Source organism: Polistes fuscatus, unplaced genomic scaffold, assembly GCF_010416935.1.
Source record: "Polistes fuscatus isolate 324 unplaced genomic scaffold, CU_Pfus_HIC Scaffold1, whole genome shotgun sequence".
Taxonomy (NCBI): Eukaryota; Metazoa; Arthropoda; class Insecta; order Hymenoptera; family Vespidae; genus Polistes; species Polistes fuscatus.
The window spans coordinates 8,695,314-8,714,644 of NW_025112997.1; the positions used below are offsets into that span (position 1 = coordinate 8,695,314).

At 29.2% G+C, this 19,331-nt stretch overlaps 1 protein-coding gene across 2 annotated transcripts; it reads right to left on the minus strand.

The window, feature by feature from the left end:
- Positions 1-1,410: 1,410 nt before the first annotated feature.
- Positions 1,411-18,546, minus strand: LOC122513893. Of its 2 annotated transcripts, none has more exons than XM_043630452.1 (3): positions 17,876-18,546; positions 3,606-3,833; positions 1,411-2,135 (listed from the first exon to the last, which is right to left on the minus strand). In XM_043630452.1, exons 1-3 carry the CDS (start codon positions 17,961-17,963, stop codon positions 1,960-1,962), a joined length of 492 nt encoding a protein of 163 aa, XP_043486387.1. In that variant the 5' UTR covers positions 17,964-18,546; the 3' UTR covers positions 1,411-1,959. The 2 variants fall into 2 exon arrangements, with proteins under 2 accessions (XP_043486387.1, XP_043486471.1); XM_043630536.1 differs by having other exon boundaries at positions 3,606-3,830; positions 17,876-18,545.
- Between the last annotated feature and the right edge of the window lie 785 nt (positions 18,547-19,331).

A 19,331-nucleotide genomic window follows, 5' to 3' on the forward strand; every position in this document is an offset into this window, starting at 1 on the left:
GAACAATCAATTCATACATAAAAAATCTTAAGGTTCCGTTTAAAAAAGTACCAATAGATTGAAATCTCGTGAAAAAGTAACGTCGTGAAAACATTCGTTTTATTGTCAGATATGCTCTTGCAATAACTTAGTTGGCTCTGATCATTGTTTTCCGTAAAATCAAAAATAACGAGATTATTTATGTGGTAATAATTATTTACTCAGCCTATAGGCTGATATATCTAGTACGAATATATATAAATATATATGCGCATAAATATATAAACTTACATATATATAATTATACATATCATATATATAAATGTAATATGTCGCAAGTGCTCCACAATTATTATCCGTGAGCGGAAGCTCATGCACCTCAAGAATATAATCTTCCTCTAGATTAAAATATAGGACACGATTCATTGGCAAGAGTATACGGCCGCGATTGTTAAAGAAGAATATTTACAAATTTTTCTTATTATATTACAGAGAAAAAGACATTGAGCACGATTATGAAATTCAATATCATTTTGGTATAAATGCAGGTGTTCCCATATGTCTTGTAATTTGAAAGTTAACTCCATCCATGCTTTTACTTCTCTTCTCGTTTACTTTTTTATTTTTTATTTTAGAATATCATTTTACACCATCCGTTCGACGAGGGACCAAATACTAAACTCAAATTCACGGATTCTTTGGTAAACGACGACAACGTCTTAAGACACATCGTTATGAATCACCCGAATTTAGAATTATTCTCCAAGGAATAAGACTTGATGAGAGAACAATTAATCAATTGAATGTAACGCGATTGTTATAAAAACAAAGTTGTTAATTACGGCATTGTAAAAAAAAAGGCTCAATTTATATACACGAAGGAGAAAAATAGTTTGCTAAAAAGTTCAAGTATTCCAAAAATTTTTCGAAACTCAATATTGGATAAGATTGAACGCAATATGCTATTTCAAAAAATACGGCCAATTCCATTAGATATTTTTCATTCATCGCGTTACTAAATAAGGAATTCGCAATCATATGAAAAATGAAAGATAACAATATTCGATACGATTCTATTATAGTTCTCATCTTGTTTATATAGTGGAAGCGATCGTATTATATTATATATAATATTAGTTAATTGTCTCGAGTTTATACAAAGAATATATATATTATATTCTTATATTATATATTTCATATATATACACGTACATATACAGTATATATATATAATTATACTGTACATATACATACATATATATTTTTATATCGAAATAAAATTTACTTTGACAAATTTACTAATATCAATATAAAAAATCATGCACCCAATATATAATAGTATATCTTAAAGAGAATATCAAATACGCATTTCGTCGCATTGCACCCACTCAAATTTCAATATACACATATATTCTTTTTCATTTCTATATGTATGTGTGTGTGTGTATGTATGTGTGTATTTATATATACTTTTTATAAATATAGATATAGCTGCACTTGAATGAGAAACGAGTATTCACTAGTCAAAGAATTTAAAAAAATGCAATTAACAGTGTACTAGCCATGAGAAAAGGCACGTACCACTAACGTTGACAAAAGTATCGAAAATCGTTACTCGCTCAAGTACTTCTTTACATTTGGCTTCTCGATTTGTTTCACCTACTATGTTTAATCGTTGTTACTCGATCGAAAATCTCCTTCTTCTCATTATGTATAATAAAATATAAGGAGAAAAATTCGTTTACGAGAGCAACATACAAGACGTACGTACAAAGAAACGATATTTACTTTGTTGAGACGATCGGAACATTCAATTCTGAAATACTTGAATATTCTGATCGTTGATCCATAGATAAATCTATATTTCATTATGCGAGCAGGTGAGTCTTGATCGATCGTTCTTCTTTTTTTCTTCTTTTTATACATATATTCTTTTCTTATTCTTCTTTTTCTTATCTTCTAAACTTTTTTTGTCTCTTCTTACGCTATTGGAGGATCATCATCGTCATCGTCATCTCTTGTGACTAGGACGTTGCCGTAATTTTGCCGGTATTGTCGAAATCGTTGGACCCATCTGTACCGTCTTGCACCGAAATATAATACGACAGCGATTATTATGAGAAAGGTTGGTATTAAGAGGCCAGCTACTGAACTACCTGCAACAAAAATATAATATTAGCTTATATAGATATAATTTATAAATATTTGATAATCTTATTAATATGTTTAACACTAAATGTACCAAACTTTGTATATACCTATTTCTACTACCAACGAATCAAATGATCCATCTTCAAAAAGTTATATATTTTACCATGTTTGTATAGCAAAAAATATATTATGCAATAAGAATTTTAGACTCAGCAAATACTACAAATTCCTCCAAAAATTAATAATCGGTCATTTGACCGGTCATGGTAAGTTTAGTGTTAAATGCAGTGCTTTTTTGTGATGTAACACATTGGAACGGCACGCTGACATATTTTTTTACGATATTTTTAATATTTCAAAAGCAAATAAAAAAAACTTTAGGAATCACTATAAACTTTTATCTAATTATATGATATTTTTACAATTTTGTTTTATATTTGATCTTGTCTAACATAAGACTGTGTTTTTAAACATGACCAATCGTTAGACATTCGATTTAAAAAACTGAAAGTGACCTACATATACAAAAATTAAAGTATGAACAAATCGATTACAGTAGTGTATGAGCATTTGAAAACTATATAACTTTTATTTGTAACAATTTTCATATAGTAAATGATTTTTAAATTATTTAAAGTCGTCATATTACTAAACTAACTCATGTATGAATAACTTTTGCCATATCAATTTACTCCACAAAACAAAAAGTAAAAAAAATTGATAAGGTTACATATATTGTTGTATTATTTCTTATATAACGACCATAATAATTATTTTCGTTTAATGGCATTAAAGGTACTTATTTTAAACAGATTTATTTGAAATATTAAAAGAAGTTAAATTTTAATCCAATACTTTGATAGTAAAATTTGTAGAAATTCTAAAAATGGAGTTAATAGCTTTGACCTAGTAACAACTAATATGCATGACACCATTGATTGGCCCTTTTAATTTAATGTATCACATATATATATGACGTATAATCTAACAATAAAAACGAACATTTTATCTATAGACCAGCAGTGACACATAAATATGACATTTATATTCAATCCTTTGTTCACTTATTTAGTAGACTGTATATGTAGACTGTATATGTATAATATATATAAGACATATTGTGTAAAACTGCTGCAAGAAAAACATGAGCTGTAACTTTCTATATTTATAAATATAATAATAATAATTTTTTAAATTATTATTATTATTATTATTATTATTATTATTATTATTATTATTATTATTATATATAAATAATTTTATAAAATATTTATTTAATCATTTTAATTGAGCTTTATTTATTTTCTAATTCATCGATATACATTAAAAGAATATAACTATTAGACTACTTTCATGCTAAATTAGCGACAACGAAACGTAATAAAAATGGAACATTTTAATAGAGACCTTTCAAGTACTGTTTTTCTTCTTATTTTATCTGATAAAAAAAGGAATAAGATTGTAAAAGATCATACCCCCTGATTCTTCTGTCTGATCTGGTCTAACGGTTGGCGAATTGACTGGAATTTGCGATACACTAGGCCTGCACTCATCATCCTCTGCGAACTCGTAACCTTGTAAGCATTGGCACACACCTTCTATTCGTTCATTCTTCTTTTCTTCCATGCATCTTTGATTCTCGCCGCACGATACATCCGCGTCCGAAGAATTGCACGGCCTTGGTCGTTTGGTGTCGTTACCTGCTAAAGAGAGTTGCCATAAGTGATGACTTTAAACGGAGAGACAGGTCAGCCTTCCACTTCAACTTCCAATGACCACATCCGCATGGATTTTCTCTCTTTTACCGTATTGCAATTATACCCGGCGAGTCAGCTGCTTGTACATTCTTCCTAATCATCTATTTTTTAACTACAGATCTAATAAAGATTTTATTAGAAATTATTAGGAAAACTTATTCCAAAGATAAAAAGTTAATATAATTTTTACAAATTCTTTAGGTGAAGTCAATTACTTTGATTTATGAATAGCTCAAATGATCGACCGGTCTGATTGATTTTTCTTTTTAATAATACGATAACGATACAACACCTTTCCGTTCACATTGATAAGCGACGGTGATAATATAATACGTAGATACTACATGTATGTACCGAGGATATACAACACAAGAATATGCACTTAAAATAATAACTAACTAAACTAATAGAGAAATAAATCGTCGTTTATTCGATTCAACATAGAGGGGTCTTACAAATCACGATATCATTGTTATTATTATCATCATCAGCATCACTATACCATCGGTAGGATAGATTCATACACGAGGATTTCTCGTCGCTAGTTACAGCAAAAGGCGAGAATATTGGCACAAATAGCATATAATATATTATAGTATATACATATATATTTAAATACGTAAGTAAACGTATATAGGGTGTTCAAAATGGTTTGGACCAAATTTATACTACGTATTACTGAAGTCAAATGGATGAAAAAAAAATTCCTATAAACTGATATCCGAAAATTTCTAATTAAAAAATTCAAGACAATATTTCAAATATTCCATGTATATGCACACTCATAAGCCATGTTATTAATGAGATAATAATGTGTGTATACGTGTAGTATATTTAATTAGGATATAATGTTCTTACTTTTATAAGTTTAGTATGAAACTCCATAAAAATGTCTACTTAATTGCTAAATAATCGCGACGAATGTTACCTTAATCATCGTTCAAAAGTTACTGTGTTGAATTTTTCGATGTAGAGTTAGTTTTCGAAATTACCCCGTCGGGGTATGGAAATTTAATATTTCAGACATGTATGTGTATGTGCATGCGTATGCATGTTAAATATAAAATTTTATCAATGAAATAAGCATATTTATAGCACGATCATAAAAATGTTTAACTCTTTGCGGTCGTATTAAATTTATACATAGGTGTCATTTTGATCGTAATTAATTTTCATTGAACGAACAGTAATACATAATATGCAAGATCATGAAAGAAAAATAAAATTCATTAATTCTTTTTTAAACATTAGATATATGTTTACATAATAATATCTTTTAATATAATGTTTTTATGTAAAAATAATATTTTATAGTTCTCCATCGTATGGTATCTTTCAAAGCAGTCCTCCAATATAAAGCCCTGATTTTCGAGAACATATGTCGCAAAAATAATTAGTTTGGCGTCTTCCGCCCTAGATTTTTTTGTTTGAGAACAATCTTTATTCTTTACATTTTTACAGTGCCGCAAAATATGTAGTTTGCCATTAAACCTTTCCTCTTTATTTAAGGACGATGATCTTCTTGATTTTAAAAATGCTCCACAACTAAAATCACCTACAAGTTGTTCCAATTTCCGAACAAACATAGAATGTGACATAGGCGTATTGTTTTCTCTTCTAGCTGACACCTTGTATAAGATGTATCTCTAAATGTAGATTAAGATAAAATTTATATAATATAAGATCAGTCGTATGATTCTTTGCTGTGATGGCTGAGAGCAGATTTACAATTGAAACGGTAAAAAAGTTTTGGTAGCTGAGAGTTGACATACAACTGCAAAGGGTTAAATAGAAATTTTCTTAAAACACTTAGTTATTTCGTACAAAACGTTCATGAATTAACTGAATTATACACTTTAACAATAATATGTAAATAGTACATCGTATATAAAATCATACGATGTGTGAAAATCATTATTCTCTAGAACAGTGGTGGCCAACACATCGATCGCATAGTGATTTTATAGTTGTTAGGAGACGATTTCTGGCACATTTAAGATTGAAAAAAATTCGTTATAAAATGAAATAAAAACTCTGCAAACTAATTTAATCTTATAAGCCAAAGAACTTGAGAAAGATTTTTAGAAATACATCAATCGAGAAAAATATTCCAATATCACCAAATGTTGCTAATATATCTCGTCTAGTTTTGAAACTACATATTAATGTGAATCGGCTATTTCATATTTAAAGTTCACGAAGACTAAACAACGTTCCTTACTTACTAATTTCCTATCATTATTTTTGTCTGAATGCCTGATTGAAGACATGTAGACGCAAATTTTCCATTAATCATATTGTAAGAAAAAAAAATTCAATCTGATTTTTTGTATGTAACCATGTATCACGTTGGTCATGATGTTTTATTTATATTTATTAATTGTCACCTATTAATGTACAAGACACATGTTTGAATGTGTTCAATGGCAAGACTTTAGTAGATAGATCGTGAAACATTTCTAAGACAAAAAGTCGATCGGATATAGAATAAAGTTGGCCACCCCTGCTCTAGGGTATACGTATTCATTTGGTTAAGTAAAAGAGAAGGAAGTCGAATACCAAAAGGTTAATGAATAACACCATTTAAACTTTCTCTCTCTCTCTCTCTCTCTCTCTCACCGTCTAGCTGTCTGTCTTTTAAAGAGAGGGCGGGGGTGTCTGGACCTAATACAGATGCCTTATTCGCTTTTCATGAAAGAAATAAAAATGAAAAAAAATTGTTGAAAGTGAGAAACAAAACTCGTAATTAGTTAGCTTAGGAAGTTACTTATTTACTTACTTGCTAGTATGTATTTTCATGAATACATAGTCGAGTTAGGGAATACAAGCAAGATAACGAGTCTTGTAGATAGTAACAATAATAACAATAAGAACACGTCAACGAAGGAAATAGTCGTTCTCATCCATCCAGCCAAGCAAGTAGTGAATAAAAGTCTAAACACGAAGGGTAGAGAGAGCAATTGAAAGCAAGCGGCACAAAACTCTTTTTCTAGTTAATTTATCTAAGAGGAGGAGCCGGAGGTCAATCGACTTGATACGTATCGTTATAACGAAGAGAAAATAGAAGAGAGAAAGACTGAAAGAAGAAATGAAACTCTTCAATGATAGAAAGAGAAAGAGAAAGAGAAAGAAATCGATGATATCATATTTTTGTTTTCATAAAACTGCTACCTATAATATTATGTACATATAGTTATATATATTACATTCGTTCGTTAAAACTTAGAATTTATCATATTTAAATCACTAGTAGATAGAGACAGGATGTGCTCCTACATACATTTAAATAAGTTTGAAATAAATTTCTTTATATTTCTTTTTTCGGATTCGTAATAGAAAAAGTATTTCAGATGAAATTTACTTATATTTTTTACGTGAAATATTCCATCAGAATAAAACGTATAATTTCCTATTAAAAAAAAGAGAAAAAAAAATTGACCTTGAAGTGACATTGAAATATTCACTCAAAAAAAAATAATAAATATTATAATATTTCTATCTTGAAATCATATGACTCTTATTTAAATAATTATTTTCTTGACAATTTCGTGTTATCGATCTAAAAAGTTGTAATATTTTATTTCCAACATCCGGTATATTCATTATAATATAATATTAATATACTTATAAAACTAAGTGTAAGAGTTAAAGAAAATATTTTTAAATATTTTACATATATAAATTAACAAACCATTTTATATATTGATGAAAAAAATAAAATTTCAAAAATATATTTAGGTATATATTTAAATGTGCGACTGGAAGTTTTATAACGTTATAGAGGATTAAATTTGGTACGTAACAAAAATGTGAAAAAGTTTAAACTTAATGAGCAAGTTATTTTCGTAAATTCGGAATTGTTTAAAACGTTTAAAAAACGTTATATATATATATATAACTCAACTATCAATTGCTACGTTTGTTAGACTACTGCAACGGTCTTGGGACGTGTTAGGAGTAATAACACTTAAAATTCGACATGTCACGAGCGATATTCAAATGCCGCACCGGAAACGCGAACGTGATTAAGCGCATGGACTTTAATCCTATCGTTACAACGTTGACTAGGGCCATCGAATGAACGAAGAACAAGAATGAGATAAAGAAAAACAAAAAAATAAAGAGAAGAATCTCTTTGCTAATAAGTAAAGAAAATAAATGAGGAAAATTAGTTCATATCGTTTTATACCTTAACGTAGAGAAACCACGCGAAGGAGAACTCAAGGACGAGCATGAACGTCATTTAATGAGGGTTAAAATAAAGAAACGGAAACGACGCCGTCACGGCACGCGATCGAGAAAAGATTAGAACGTGAAATTCCCGCTTAAGCGTGGATTCTCCTAAGTATCTTGGGAACCGGCTACTATTATTATATGAAAATGTAATTTATCGTGCATCGAACGCTTCCAAGATATCGATCGGTCTTATCCCCGATCATGGGAACAAATTGATTCTCTAAATTATACCAGAGAGATGGTATTATGTGAAACATTATTTTAATTCGCACAAATAAGTAATCTGACTGAACGTATTACGTATTACGAAAATTTTCAATTTTTATTTTTGATGTTACGTAAATCATAAGTTTGTGATATCATTCGTACGAATTTAAATATAACAAGATCAAGTTAATAAAAAAATCTTTTTCACTTGATGGAATTTTTGTTTTATGAATAACATAGGCGAAGATACGCGAAACTGCTCAATATTTTCGTTCAATCGAAACAAGCCGTGACGATGGCGAGATTGGCTGAATCAGTTAATTGAGACGAATTCGTTTTATCAAGTGGAGTACGACGCTATAGAAAGGGAAAGGAGAGGGTTAAATATCGCCGAAGTTGAGTCAAGCAAATTAAAGGAGTTACTTTTGATTTAAATGATGTCATATTAATTCGATCAAAAAAACAGTCGATGTGACATCGTTATATTGATCCTTAAATCGATTTATTCTTTTACATTGATCAGACTATTTAAACTTGTGAACTTCATTGTTAGAGGAAAAATTTTACACGAGACTTCAAATCAATTCAATTATATTAATAAATGTAAAAATAGTGCAGTATTATATTCGATTTTGATTTTAAAACTAAATTAAAATTTACTCATAAACAATTTCGTTATTTTATATATACTATTCATAAAACTATATTTCTCTTTTTTTTTAATTTGTGCATCATAATTCCAAATAAATTGAAATCAATTTCGAACCAAGGATTTGTACAAGATTTTTTTCATTCTGAAAAGTACATGTCGATCACACCCTGCAACGCGTCAAACCTATATATAGATATATATATATATGTATTTGTGGATATAATATGATGTATGATCAAGCAATGGCGTTATCAACGTTGATCGAGGTTCTTCGATAAAAAAGAAAATATCTATGATGCAATAATTTTGAAAGGAATATTAAACATAATAAAGATTATAGTATTGGTAAGTGTGAGTCTAGTCTTCGAATTTCATTCGAAAGACTAGCGATGTTTTTTAGCACTAGTTTAATATAATTATAGAATTAATATAATTATAGGAGTGTTAATTGTTTGAAATAATGGATGAAACTAAATGTTACCCATAAACTTACATACGATTGCTTATTAATTTATAGATATTATTTTCTTTAAAAAAATATTCTTGCAGAAATTAATTTTTATTAATTATATCAAGAGAATAATATTTATAAAAAAAAAAAAACTAAATTAGAAAAATAATTATTCTCGAATACAGCCAGAATTTTACATTTCTTAAGCATAATAAAAATATCATAATTTTCTAATCATTAATACATTTATCTAATGTAACAATGTATATCGCTCGTAATTATTAGGAACTACAAGTAAGAGGAAATGTACAAACAATAGGAAAAATTAAATTATTAGGAAAAATGGTAATTCATCGAAATCATTAAATTAATTTTTAGTAGACGTTTATAACAAGAATTATTTACTTTGACTAGTATGAAAGTTTTTTTCTAATATGAACGTTGTATCTTAAAACGACCTTGGAAGAAAGAAACGCTAAAAGGCTAAAATCCCCAGCGTAACGAAATTCGCAAAATTACTGAATATCTCGTAATCAGCACGTACACAGATACATACATATATATGTATGTGCGTAAGTACGACGTCACTGGGAGAACAGAAAGGAAGCAAGTCGAAATTTTCCATGATAACGTAGCGAAAAGCGTTCCATTCATCACAAACAAAGGTTTTCACGAAAAACAGGAAACCAATTGAGAAATCTTTTTATTTTATATTAAAATGCAATGAATAGAAATTATTTTCTTATGCGATAGAGGCTTTATTATTCAAGCCCCATTATCTGAACGTTTTGTCATTCTAACTATTTTTTTTTCTCGTGAAAACTGTGAAAACTGTGAAAAATATTCTATTTCAAATAATTTTATACAGAATCGATCAACGATTGCAACGCACAAGTAATTAAATTTTACGTAATTTAATGTATAAGAAAATTAAGAAGATTTTATGTTTAATTTCTCAATATAATTTTAAACAATATATGTGTTTTTCTTTGAATAGAAACGAGGACACGTCGGATCGTATAATTAGAGTTGAACGACATGCAAAGATTATGCGAAGTGACAATTTTTCCGAGTCAATAGCTGATATAATGGCATTCAAAGGTATTATGTATTGTATCCATATGTGCATACACGTCTCTTCTAAACTCGTCTTACAAGATACTTGGAAGACTATTTATAACGATTTATTTAATGCTCGGCATTCGAATAAGATAATACAAAGAAAACTTTCTAATATTCATCAAAAAACAAATAAATTACATTCTATGTTTTTATTAGCAAAGCATCGTTAAATATAAGTTGTTAATAAAACTATTATCACGATATATAAACGATTTTTTCTGGTTTCACAATTTCTTTAGTCAAATAATTAATGAACAAATTAAATTGTCCAATGAAAGTAAATCATATAAACACCTTACAAATTAAAACTCATAAAATGTTGACGAGATAAGCTTACCGATCAATTAATAAACATAAATAATCATATTTACATTCATTTTCAACATTTATATTATCTTATTAAAATCGGCTAATACTTACAAAATTTTTAAACATTGTAAATCAGTGTTTTAAATAAATTATCACAGGTATTTATAATATTAGGTTCAGTAAAATATTTCTTCGTATTTCAATGCAAAAGTTAACCAAGTTTTGTTTCCATATTTTGTATCCAACTTTCTCCAATTATACTGTATCATATCCATAAACATCACAAATTTTTTTATCAGCTTGAATTGCATTCTTCCCTTTGTCGTAATAACATTTCGAAATGTATCGAATTTATTTATTTTTACTCATTTTCAAGACGTAATAATTTTGAATTGAATAAACAAATATCATAACTTTTTTTTTAATTACTCTACGATATGTTAGCTTCCAAACGCACGCAAGTTTTGCAAGATCTGATAAACATTATCAGAGTTATGCAATATTAAAGTCATCTAGTAGGAAAGTACGGAGAAACTTTTTACTCGACTTAGTAAAATATTTACTATATACTTATAATAAAATAACTATTAGTATTTTAACTAAAATATTTGTAAATAGAATAATTTGTCGATATTATAAATAGATGACAAATAGTTAAAAATGATATCGATCAAATAAATAATATTGCATTAACGAAACACGATTTGATACCGATACTTAATTATTAAATAACCGATAAGTTAATACAATTTTTGCTGTGTTATTTACTTAGAAAAAAACCCACGGACTTATTGGACAATTTAATATTTATGCTGATAAAATATTCGTATAGATCAATTATTTAACTTACAAAATCCTAACTATTAATTAATAGAAATACTGACCAAATAAATAGAATTAAGTACTTACTGTTATTTGTTAATCTGACAAAATATCAAATAATTAACAATGAAATATCATTTCTTTTAAGAAACAACGTATCTTTGAGCTGCGTATAATCAAAAACGTAAATTTCTACGATAACGACGATACAGAATAAAGAAACTAATTTGATTGGATAAAAACACGGAAATAAATGACAAGATGAAAAAAAAAATAAACTCTCGTTGTTGGATCATTATAGACGTGCACACAAACGCATGAAGTATATTATCGTATTAGGTCATTTATCATCGATGAGCTGGCACTGTCCTTGCGAAAGTAAGTATTATTGTCTCTGTCAACTTCCTTATTATACGTTATAAATTTTATATACATACGTATGGAAATGATAAATTCGAAAAATTTCGATTAAAAATTAAAACGACTAAAAATTTGAAAGAAAAGAGAAAGTAAAGAAATATTCGAGTACTATACCATTTTTAATCAAGATTTTAAAAGAAAAATATAGAAACTAACTTTTCATGACAATTCACTGAAAGTAATCATAAAAGTGATATGAATAAACAATCTAAACAAATAAATTTTATCACTTTTTTCCTGTTTCATCAATCATAATAATGTGAAACCACAACAAGAAGAAACCATGACAACAGCAACAAATATATATATATATATATATAGTATCGAATAAAAATATTAATATTGACTCAATTTTCTCATAAAATCCTACATAAATTTTTAAAAAAGAAAATTTCTTTTTAAATATTTTCATAAAATATATCTCTTGAGTCTAACGTGAAGGTATATTATAAACCATACAGATTAAATTAGTGTACAGTAAAAAAAAAATGATGATAAACACAGTTTTCAGCTACAAGTTATTGTCAACTGTTAATAAATATTTTTTCTAATTTCATTATTTAATCTTCATAGCTAACCATATACTTAAAATTTAGACTGGATAAATATACTTTAAAAACAAATTAAATAAAGATTCGTACTTCTTACAAATTTACAGAAAATGCTATAAGAAATTTGTTTATACCAATAAATTTATTCGACTTTTTTCATACATGTATATACATAACACTTTGACCATTATCATAAATTCGTAATCAGTTTATTTTCTATATGTATTAAATCTATGCAAGTAGAATCTTGTAAATGTTAAAATAAATTCTGTGAGTTTGGATAGTAACCAAAGCGTTAAAAATCTTTTTCTATTATTTAATACTAGATTTACGGACTGAGCCAATTTGACTCATTAAAAATTTGGTTACTATATATATATAAAACTTAAATATTATTTTTTAAAAAAACATATGTCGGTTTTTAATTAGGTAATGAAATATACGTAAATATTAATTCATCCTCTCTACTTAATCTCCTTCATTCAAACGATGTTTATAAGTCATTAAAAAATAATGAACAAACTATCCGTAAATCTAGTGTTAACTATGTTTTTAGAATAATTGTATGAAAAACAATTTTTTTTAAATAATAAAAAATAAAAGATTAGTCGTATAAGTATCAGCGTATAACGAAGGAACGAATGTAGCTCGGAGCAAGTTGCATCTCGATTTCTAGATTACAGAGTTTAGCTTGAAGCAAGTTTCGTTCGATCCGGCTTTTGAAGACCTTGAATCGTACAAGACACACCAGCTACTTGAAACTCGATCGAGTATCTTCGGAGGATACGATTTATCGTTACATAAATGAAATCGCGTAGGACAGCAGTTGAAATAATAACTGAAGTTTCATTAAAACTACCCACGCAATATGTCTCTTCTCGCCGGAAACAAGAACGTCGTGAAAGAAGATAATCGAAATGCGTGTTCGGTAGGAATTGTTAAAAACATAAATTTTATATGATTTTAGTTGATTAAACCAAAAAGAGAGACAAATGAATCATTCGCAGGTCAAAACAATTAACTCCCCATTGCAGAATATCCTTAAATTTTAATATGAAAGTCTTTTACTGATATTTAATTTTGAATTTTTTTAAATAAACAAAAATTTCCTTCTCATAATTACGTAATACCAATAAACAAGAAAAATTTGTACAATCTTACAATAATAAATTGTACGACGATGTTATATTACTTTATCAATTTTCTCTACTTTTTGTTTTGTGAAGTTAATTGATTTGATAAACAATGCTCGTAATTATCTGTCCTTATCTCTTCTTGTACTTCAAAAATCGATGTTCTGTTAATCGTGTTGTTCTATCGAATTTAATCTACGGATCAAATTTCAATTTCATACCATAGCTACTCGCCTCTTGTAAATTCATATATTACATAGTTGAAATATTTAATTCTGCCTTCTTTCATATTTAAGAAAGACAGTTTAGTTATTTCAGGGTTTAACTAATCATTTCACGAATTAACGGATTTCACAAAGTAACACTTATGTATCTAGAAGATTCAACTTGTAGACTTAAAGTCGAAGATATACTTGAAAGACAAGTCATTCCTCCTGTTCGTTTGGCGAGAAACGCCTTTCGGATTTCCATGAGGTTCCTTACGTAAGCGGAGATATTATTACAGCCGTCAATTCGTAAAAGGAACACCAGCGAAAGTTAGCAGAATTTATCTTCCTCTTCTCCCACTTTCGCGAGAAACATTCTTGTAAATGAAAGAGATACTAATAAAAAAAAAATAAAAAAGACGCGTGTGGCGCCTTACCAGCGTGACGAACTACGGCGTCACGATGTTGACCAAGCAAAAAGCCGAAAAACAGACAAATAAATAGAAGACAATTTCGCGAAGGTGGAAGATAAAGGAGAATAAAGATTAAATATAATTTCTATTTCTTTGTTGGTTTTATGTTTATTGGATGAAACAAACGAAAGTTACCAAGGACGATGTATACTACATTGGGTTGAGTAAAAAACTTCTTCGTATTTTAATGCAAAAATGAAACAAGTTTTTCTTATATTTTGTATCCAGCCTTCTCCAACCAGTTTAAAACTGTTTTGTGCCCCGCGTTTAGTTCCTTACCGATATTATTACTGCTTATGTGTCGATCTTGCTCAATTTTTTCCATGATCTCATTGACTTTTCTAATAACTGATCAACCTGAGTGAGATGGTACATTTTTAATATAAAAATTTCTGGATTGGAGACGCCTGAATCAGCTTTGTGTCATACGTACTAATACTGCATCACGTTCACCATAAACATCAGAAATTTTGTTAACAACCTGAGTTGCATTCTTCCCTTTTTTGTAATAACATTTTAAAATGTATCGAATTTATTCTTTACTTTCACTCGTTTCCTAGATGCAATAATTTTGAATCGAATAAACAAATATTACAACTTCTTTTTTAATTATTCTATGATATGTAACCTTTAACACGTATGCAAATATTGTCAGATCTGATTCATATTATCAGAGTTATGTAATACTAAAGTTATCTATTAGGAAAATACGAAGAAACTTTTCACTTAATCCAATACATAATAGAGATTCAAGTACGAGAATCAACATATATTATAACGATGGATACACTACAGTTCCTTACCAAGATAATATTAGGTTTCATTGCTATTTTTTCTAAGGTTTTTATGTAAGCTTTTTTAACTGGGAATGATGAGTTAATCTATCATGGTACTTTGGAAATGGCATAAATAAATTTAACCTTAATAAATCATTATCTATTTTATTTAAAAAAATATCATCGATGGTTAATCAAAATTCACTAACTACGTTTTCATTTTTTTTTTTTTTGAGAAAATTACTTTTTTGAATTTACTAGCCGTGCTCCATAAAAAGCGTCAATAATAGTGCATGAAAGCATAAACAAAAAGCATACTTTTCTTAAACCCGACTTTTCCCATTAAAAATTTATTTGACAACTAATAAGTCAAATTAGCATAAATTTTAATTAATGATTTTTGGCTAAACATAAACGATACATATTTGGGATTCTTATTCTGGAACCCTCTCGCTATGAGCTGCCTGTCGTCTGCTGTAACGTTCTCGCTGTATAAGAAAAGTGTCGAAATTTCTACAACTAAAGTAGTTTCTTAGACATTTCTTTGACTAGACTCTATTAATAGATCAAATACAAACGTTTACAAATATTGACAAATTCGAAGCTCAGCCAATAACCTAGAATGGACTAGAATCTTCTAAATTGCGAATTCTCGTATATGTTTATATATTTTTTTGGATTATTATATTACAAGAAAATATTGATTGTTTGTAATTGACAGTTGTTCTATAAATATTCTTAAGACTCACTACATTAACAATAAGTGTTCAAAATGTATGAAAAATGTTATATCATGTGACTCTTATTATCGAACAAGTTGCCTATTCTTGACGTAATATATATGATACCGAACAAAAGTATCAGCAAAGGATAAATTTTCTTATAACATCTTCAATAAATGTATCAAAATTATGATTCTTTATTTAATTTGTTGTATACTATTATACAGCATGCTATAGAGATTAAATAACTATACAACACAAAGAAAATAGATTTAAATTGTTAAAAATAGTTCCTAACTAAAAACGGGCCTTTAAATATTTTTCATTATTTTTTTTATCAATTTAATCTCCATAGTTTACAATGTCATTAAATTTTAGAGTGGAAAAATGTATTTAAGAATAAAAATTATATAAAGAATCGTATTTTTTACAGACTTACAAAGAACGTTATAGAAAAATGTAGTCTTTATCAATACTTTTGTTCAACACTGTATACATAATATATTTAAAGTCTTTTTTTTTCAACCAAAAATAATTCATATTTTCAAAGTATCAAATAATATTTTTAATATAAGGCAAAAGTCCATTTCACAACTTTTTTTTTACTTGCCTGTAAGCCACAGTTTCCCTTATATCTTATCAGAGGTGATAAGAAATTTTATGGAAATCGATTGAATATTTGAAGACAAAAAATAAAGTTAACTTTAGAAAAAAATTCATAATAAAAAAGAAAACTGATTGTATGTACGTGAAGGTTAGCTACCAGTTAAACAAACATGTAATAAAGTATATGTTATTAATATAATTTCAAAACGTGGAAACAACATTAAAATTACCAGTTTTTCTCCTCAATTGGCGAAAAATCGAGAAATGCATTTTACAGTGAAGAAAAGTTATACGCGTAAAAGAGAAAGCGAGAGAGAGAAAGAAAGAGAAATCCACTGTCAGTCCACGTGCGAAGTGCGCGAAAACAAAAATTAAAAGAAACGTTTCTAATCACCATGTTTTTAAAGATACGAGATAAAGAGATAAAAAGATAAAGAGTTAAGAAAGACAAGAAAAAGATCAACGTTCGTACATTGTTTACGATCATTATCTGAATCCCGAAGTAAAATAAAACAAGGAAAATGAACATTCGATATCAATTATCGTATTTTTAAACAAGCAAACGAACGACACGTAGAAATATCTTGAAGCAACGCATACAAGATAAGAGAAGAGAGAGAGAGAGAGAAAACAAAAGGAAAAGAGATCGGCCAATTGGCGAAGATGAATCAAACAACAAATGGAACAAACGTCATATAGGAGAATAATTAGAAACGATAATAAAAGTAAAAAGTTAGAGAAGAAAAAGGAAATAAAGAGGAATAAAAGAAATTGCTCGATTCAATAGTATGGAAGAAGCACGAAAATAGCTTTGGAATGGTTTAAGCGACTTTCGTCGAGGCGACGACGAACGGCAAACGAACGTTAGTAGAAGGTTCCGAAATGTTGAAAGAGTAAAGCGAGGGATTAACGAGTGTGAGAGAGAAAGGAAGTACATAAAGGGAAAAAGAGAGAGGAAAAAGATCGTTCAGGCAGAAAAGGAGCCAGAGTACGAACAAACGAGCAAAATAGAAAGAGCGAGAGAGTGAGGGAGAGAAAAGAGTCGATGTGTAAATGCGAGAGAGAGAGAGAGAGAGAAAGAGAGAGAGAAAGAGAGAGAGAGAGGGAGTAAGAGAGGGCGGAAGAAGACCATTGCGAGTCCACATTGGGGTGACCCAAGCGGCAATGTTCGGCCGGACGAAGTTAATTCGTGGCCCCGTCGGTCCGGTCGAGCAATAGCGAGAATTCGATTTTATCTCATAAAGAAAGAAAAAGAAGCGGGAAAAAAATATTGTTGATTTAGTATATTTTCTTATTTCTTACCTGCCAAACCGTAAGCCGCTGCAGAAAGAGAGAGCAGAGCCACGACGACGAGGAGGCGGCGTAACGAGACGCTTCGTCCCCTTCGCATTTTTCCACTTGAAGCGCAACACCACCGGTTCCTCCTTGTTGTGTTATCGTTTCTTTCTTTCTTTCTTTCTTTTTGTTTCCTTCTTCTTTCCCTTGTCTAATTTTTGATTTTTTTGGAGATTTTTTCTAGCACTACGAATTGGCTTAAGTTGTGCGAATCGTAACTTAAATCACATAATAAACAAAAAGAAAACGAATATGTGATACGCCGAATTAAACTCACAGCGATAATATCACAAGTCAATTTCCTCCCCTCTTTTATTATTTTCTTATTTATCGACGTGCGCACTTCTCGTCCGGCTTACGACGTGAGGAAACGAAACGAGGTAAAGAAAGACGAATGCCTCGAGTACGCGCGGCTAACTAAACTCGACCACGCGTGCGGGACGAGCTGACGAGAGACGTAAGTTGGAGGGGGAGAGAGATACAGTCAACCGAGTGAATATAGAGAGGGGAAGAAAGAGAAAGAGAAAGAGAAAGAGAGAGAGAGAGAAATAGAAGCAATTCGAAGGAGAGAGTTTTGTTATGTACGATCACTCTACAAATTCAATAAACACGCGTCGACCGGCTCGTCAATATACACAGCCGGTCGGCACTACTTTTGACAGATAAATGCTTCCTCGCGCTGCCAAGACGCGCACGAGCATTTGTTATTAAGCGACCATTTGCAATAATCGAAGGCATTTAAGCTCTTCGAGAGATCGCCTTATTCTAACATGCTCTCGAATTCCAAACAGTGAAACATCGATAATCATCGATTGTCGAATCATATCGATGTTACGCACGTCCCCAAGATGCGCGCCATATTTGAATTCGATCACTCCTCGATCATTGAAATTTTTCCATTTCTTGATATTTTTTGGGCAAAATTTTATTTGTATTTCGTCGATTCGTTTTTACAATAGCATTACGATTTACGTCTTGCATAAATTGGGATAAATTATTAATAGATTTAGAAATGAAGATTTATATCGTAAATTTGTTAAAGCTTTGGTTAGACCAATGTCTTTCGTGGCTTTTAAAAATATATTCTATTATATTATAGTCTTTGATAAAATACATTAATTCGAATTTTCTCAGTCACTATGAAACATATAAAGATTAAAAATAACTTTTTATTTTTGGAACTTAAATTTTACAGGTGATAGCAATCAATGATGACGGGTGAAACGGTCTGTAGATATTTCGAATTTTGCTCAAAAATCAAGAGTAATCAAATTTATTTTTACGTAACAAAAGAAGAAGTCATCTTCGTACATTTATAGTTTTTCTTTGAAAGAAATAATATTATTCCAATCGTATATTAAAATGAAAAATACTCTAAAAGATATGGTATCTCTAACAATAAGTAACTTTTAATAAAATAGCA

Bases quoted from the DNA above. Each gene is read 5' to 3' on its own strand.
- LOC122513893 (XM_043630452.1), bottom strand. From the start codon at position 17,963: ATGCGAAGGGGACGAAGCGTCTCGTTACGCCGCCTCCTCGTCGTCGTG. The intron at 3,834-17,875 runs GTAAGAAATAAG...AACTCTCTTTAG, and splicing joins AGCGGCTTACGGTTTGGCAG to CAGGTAACGACACCAAACGA. The intron at 2,136-3,605 runs GTATGATCTTTT...TTTTTGTTGCAG, and splicing joins TCAGACAGAAGAATCAGGGG to GTAGTTCAGTAGCTGGCCTC.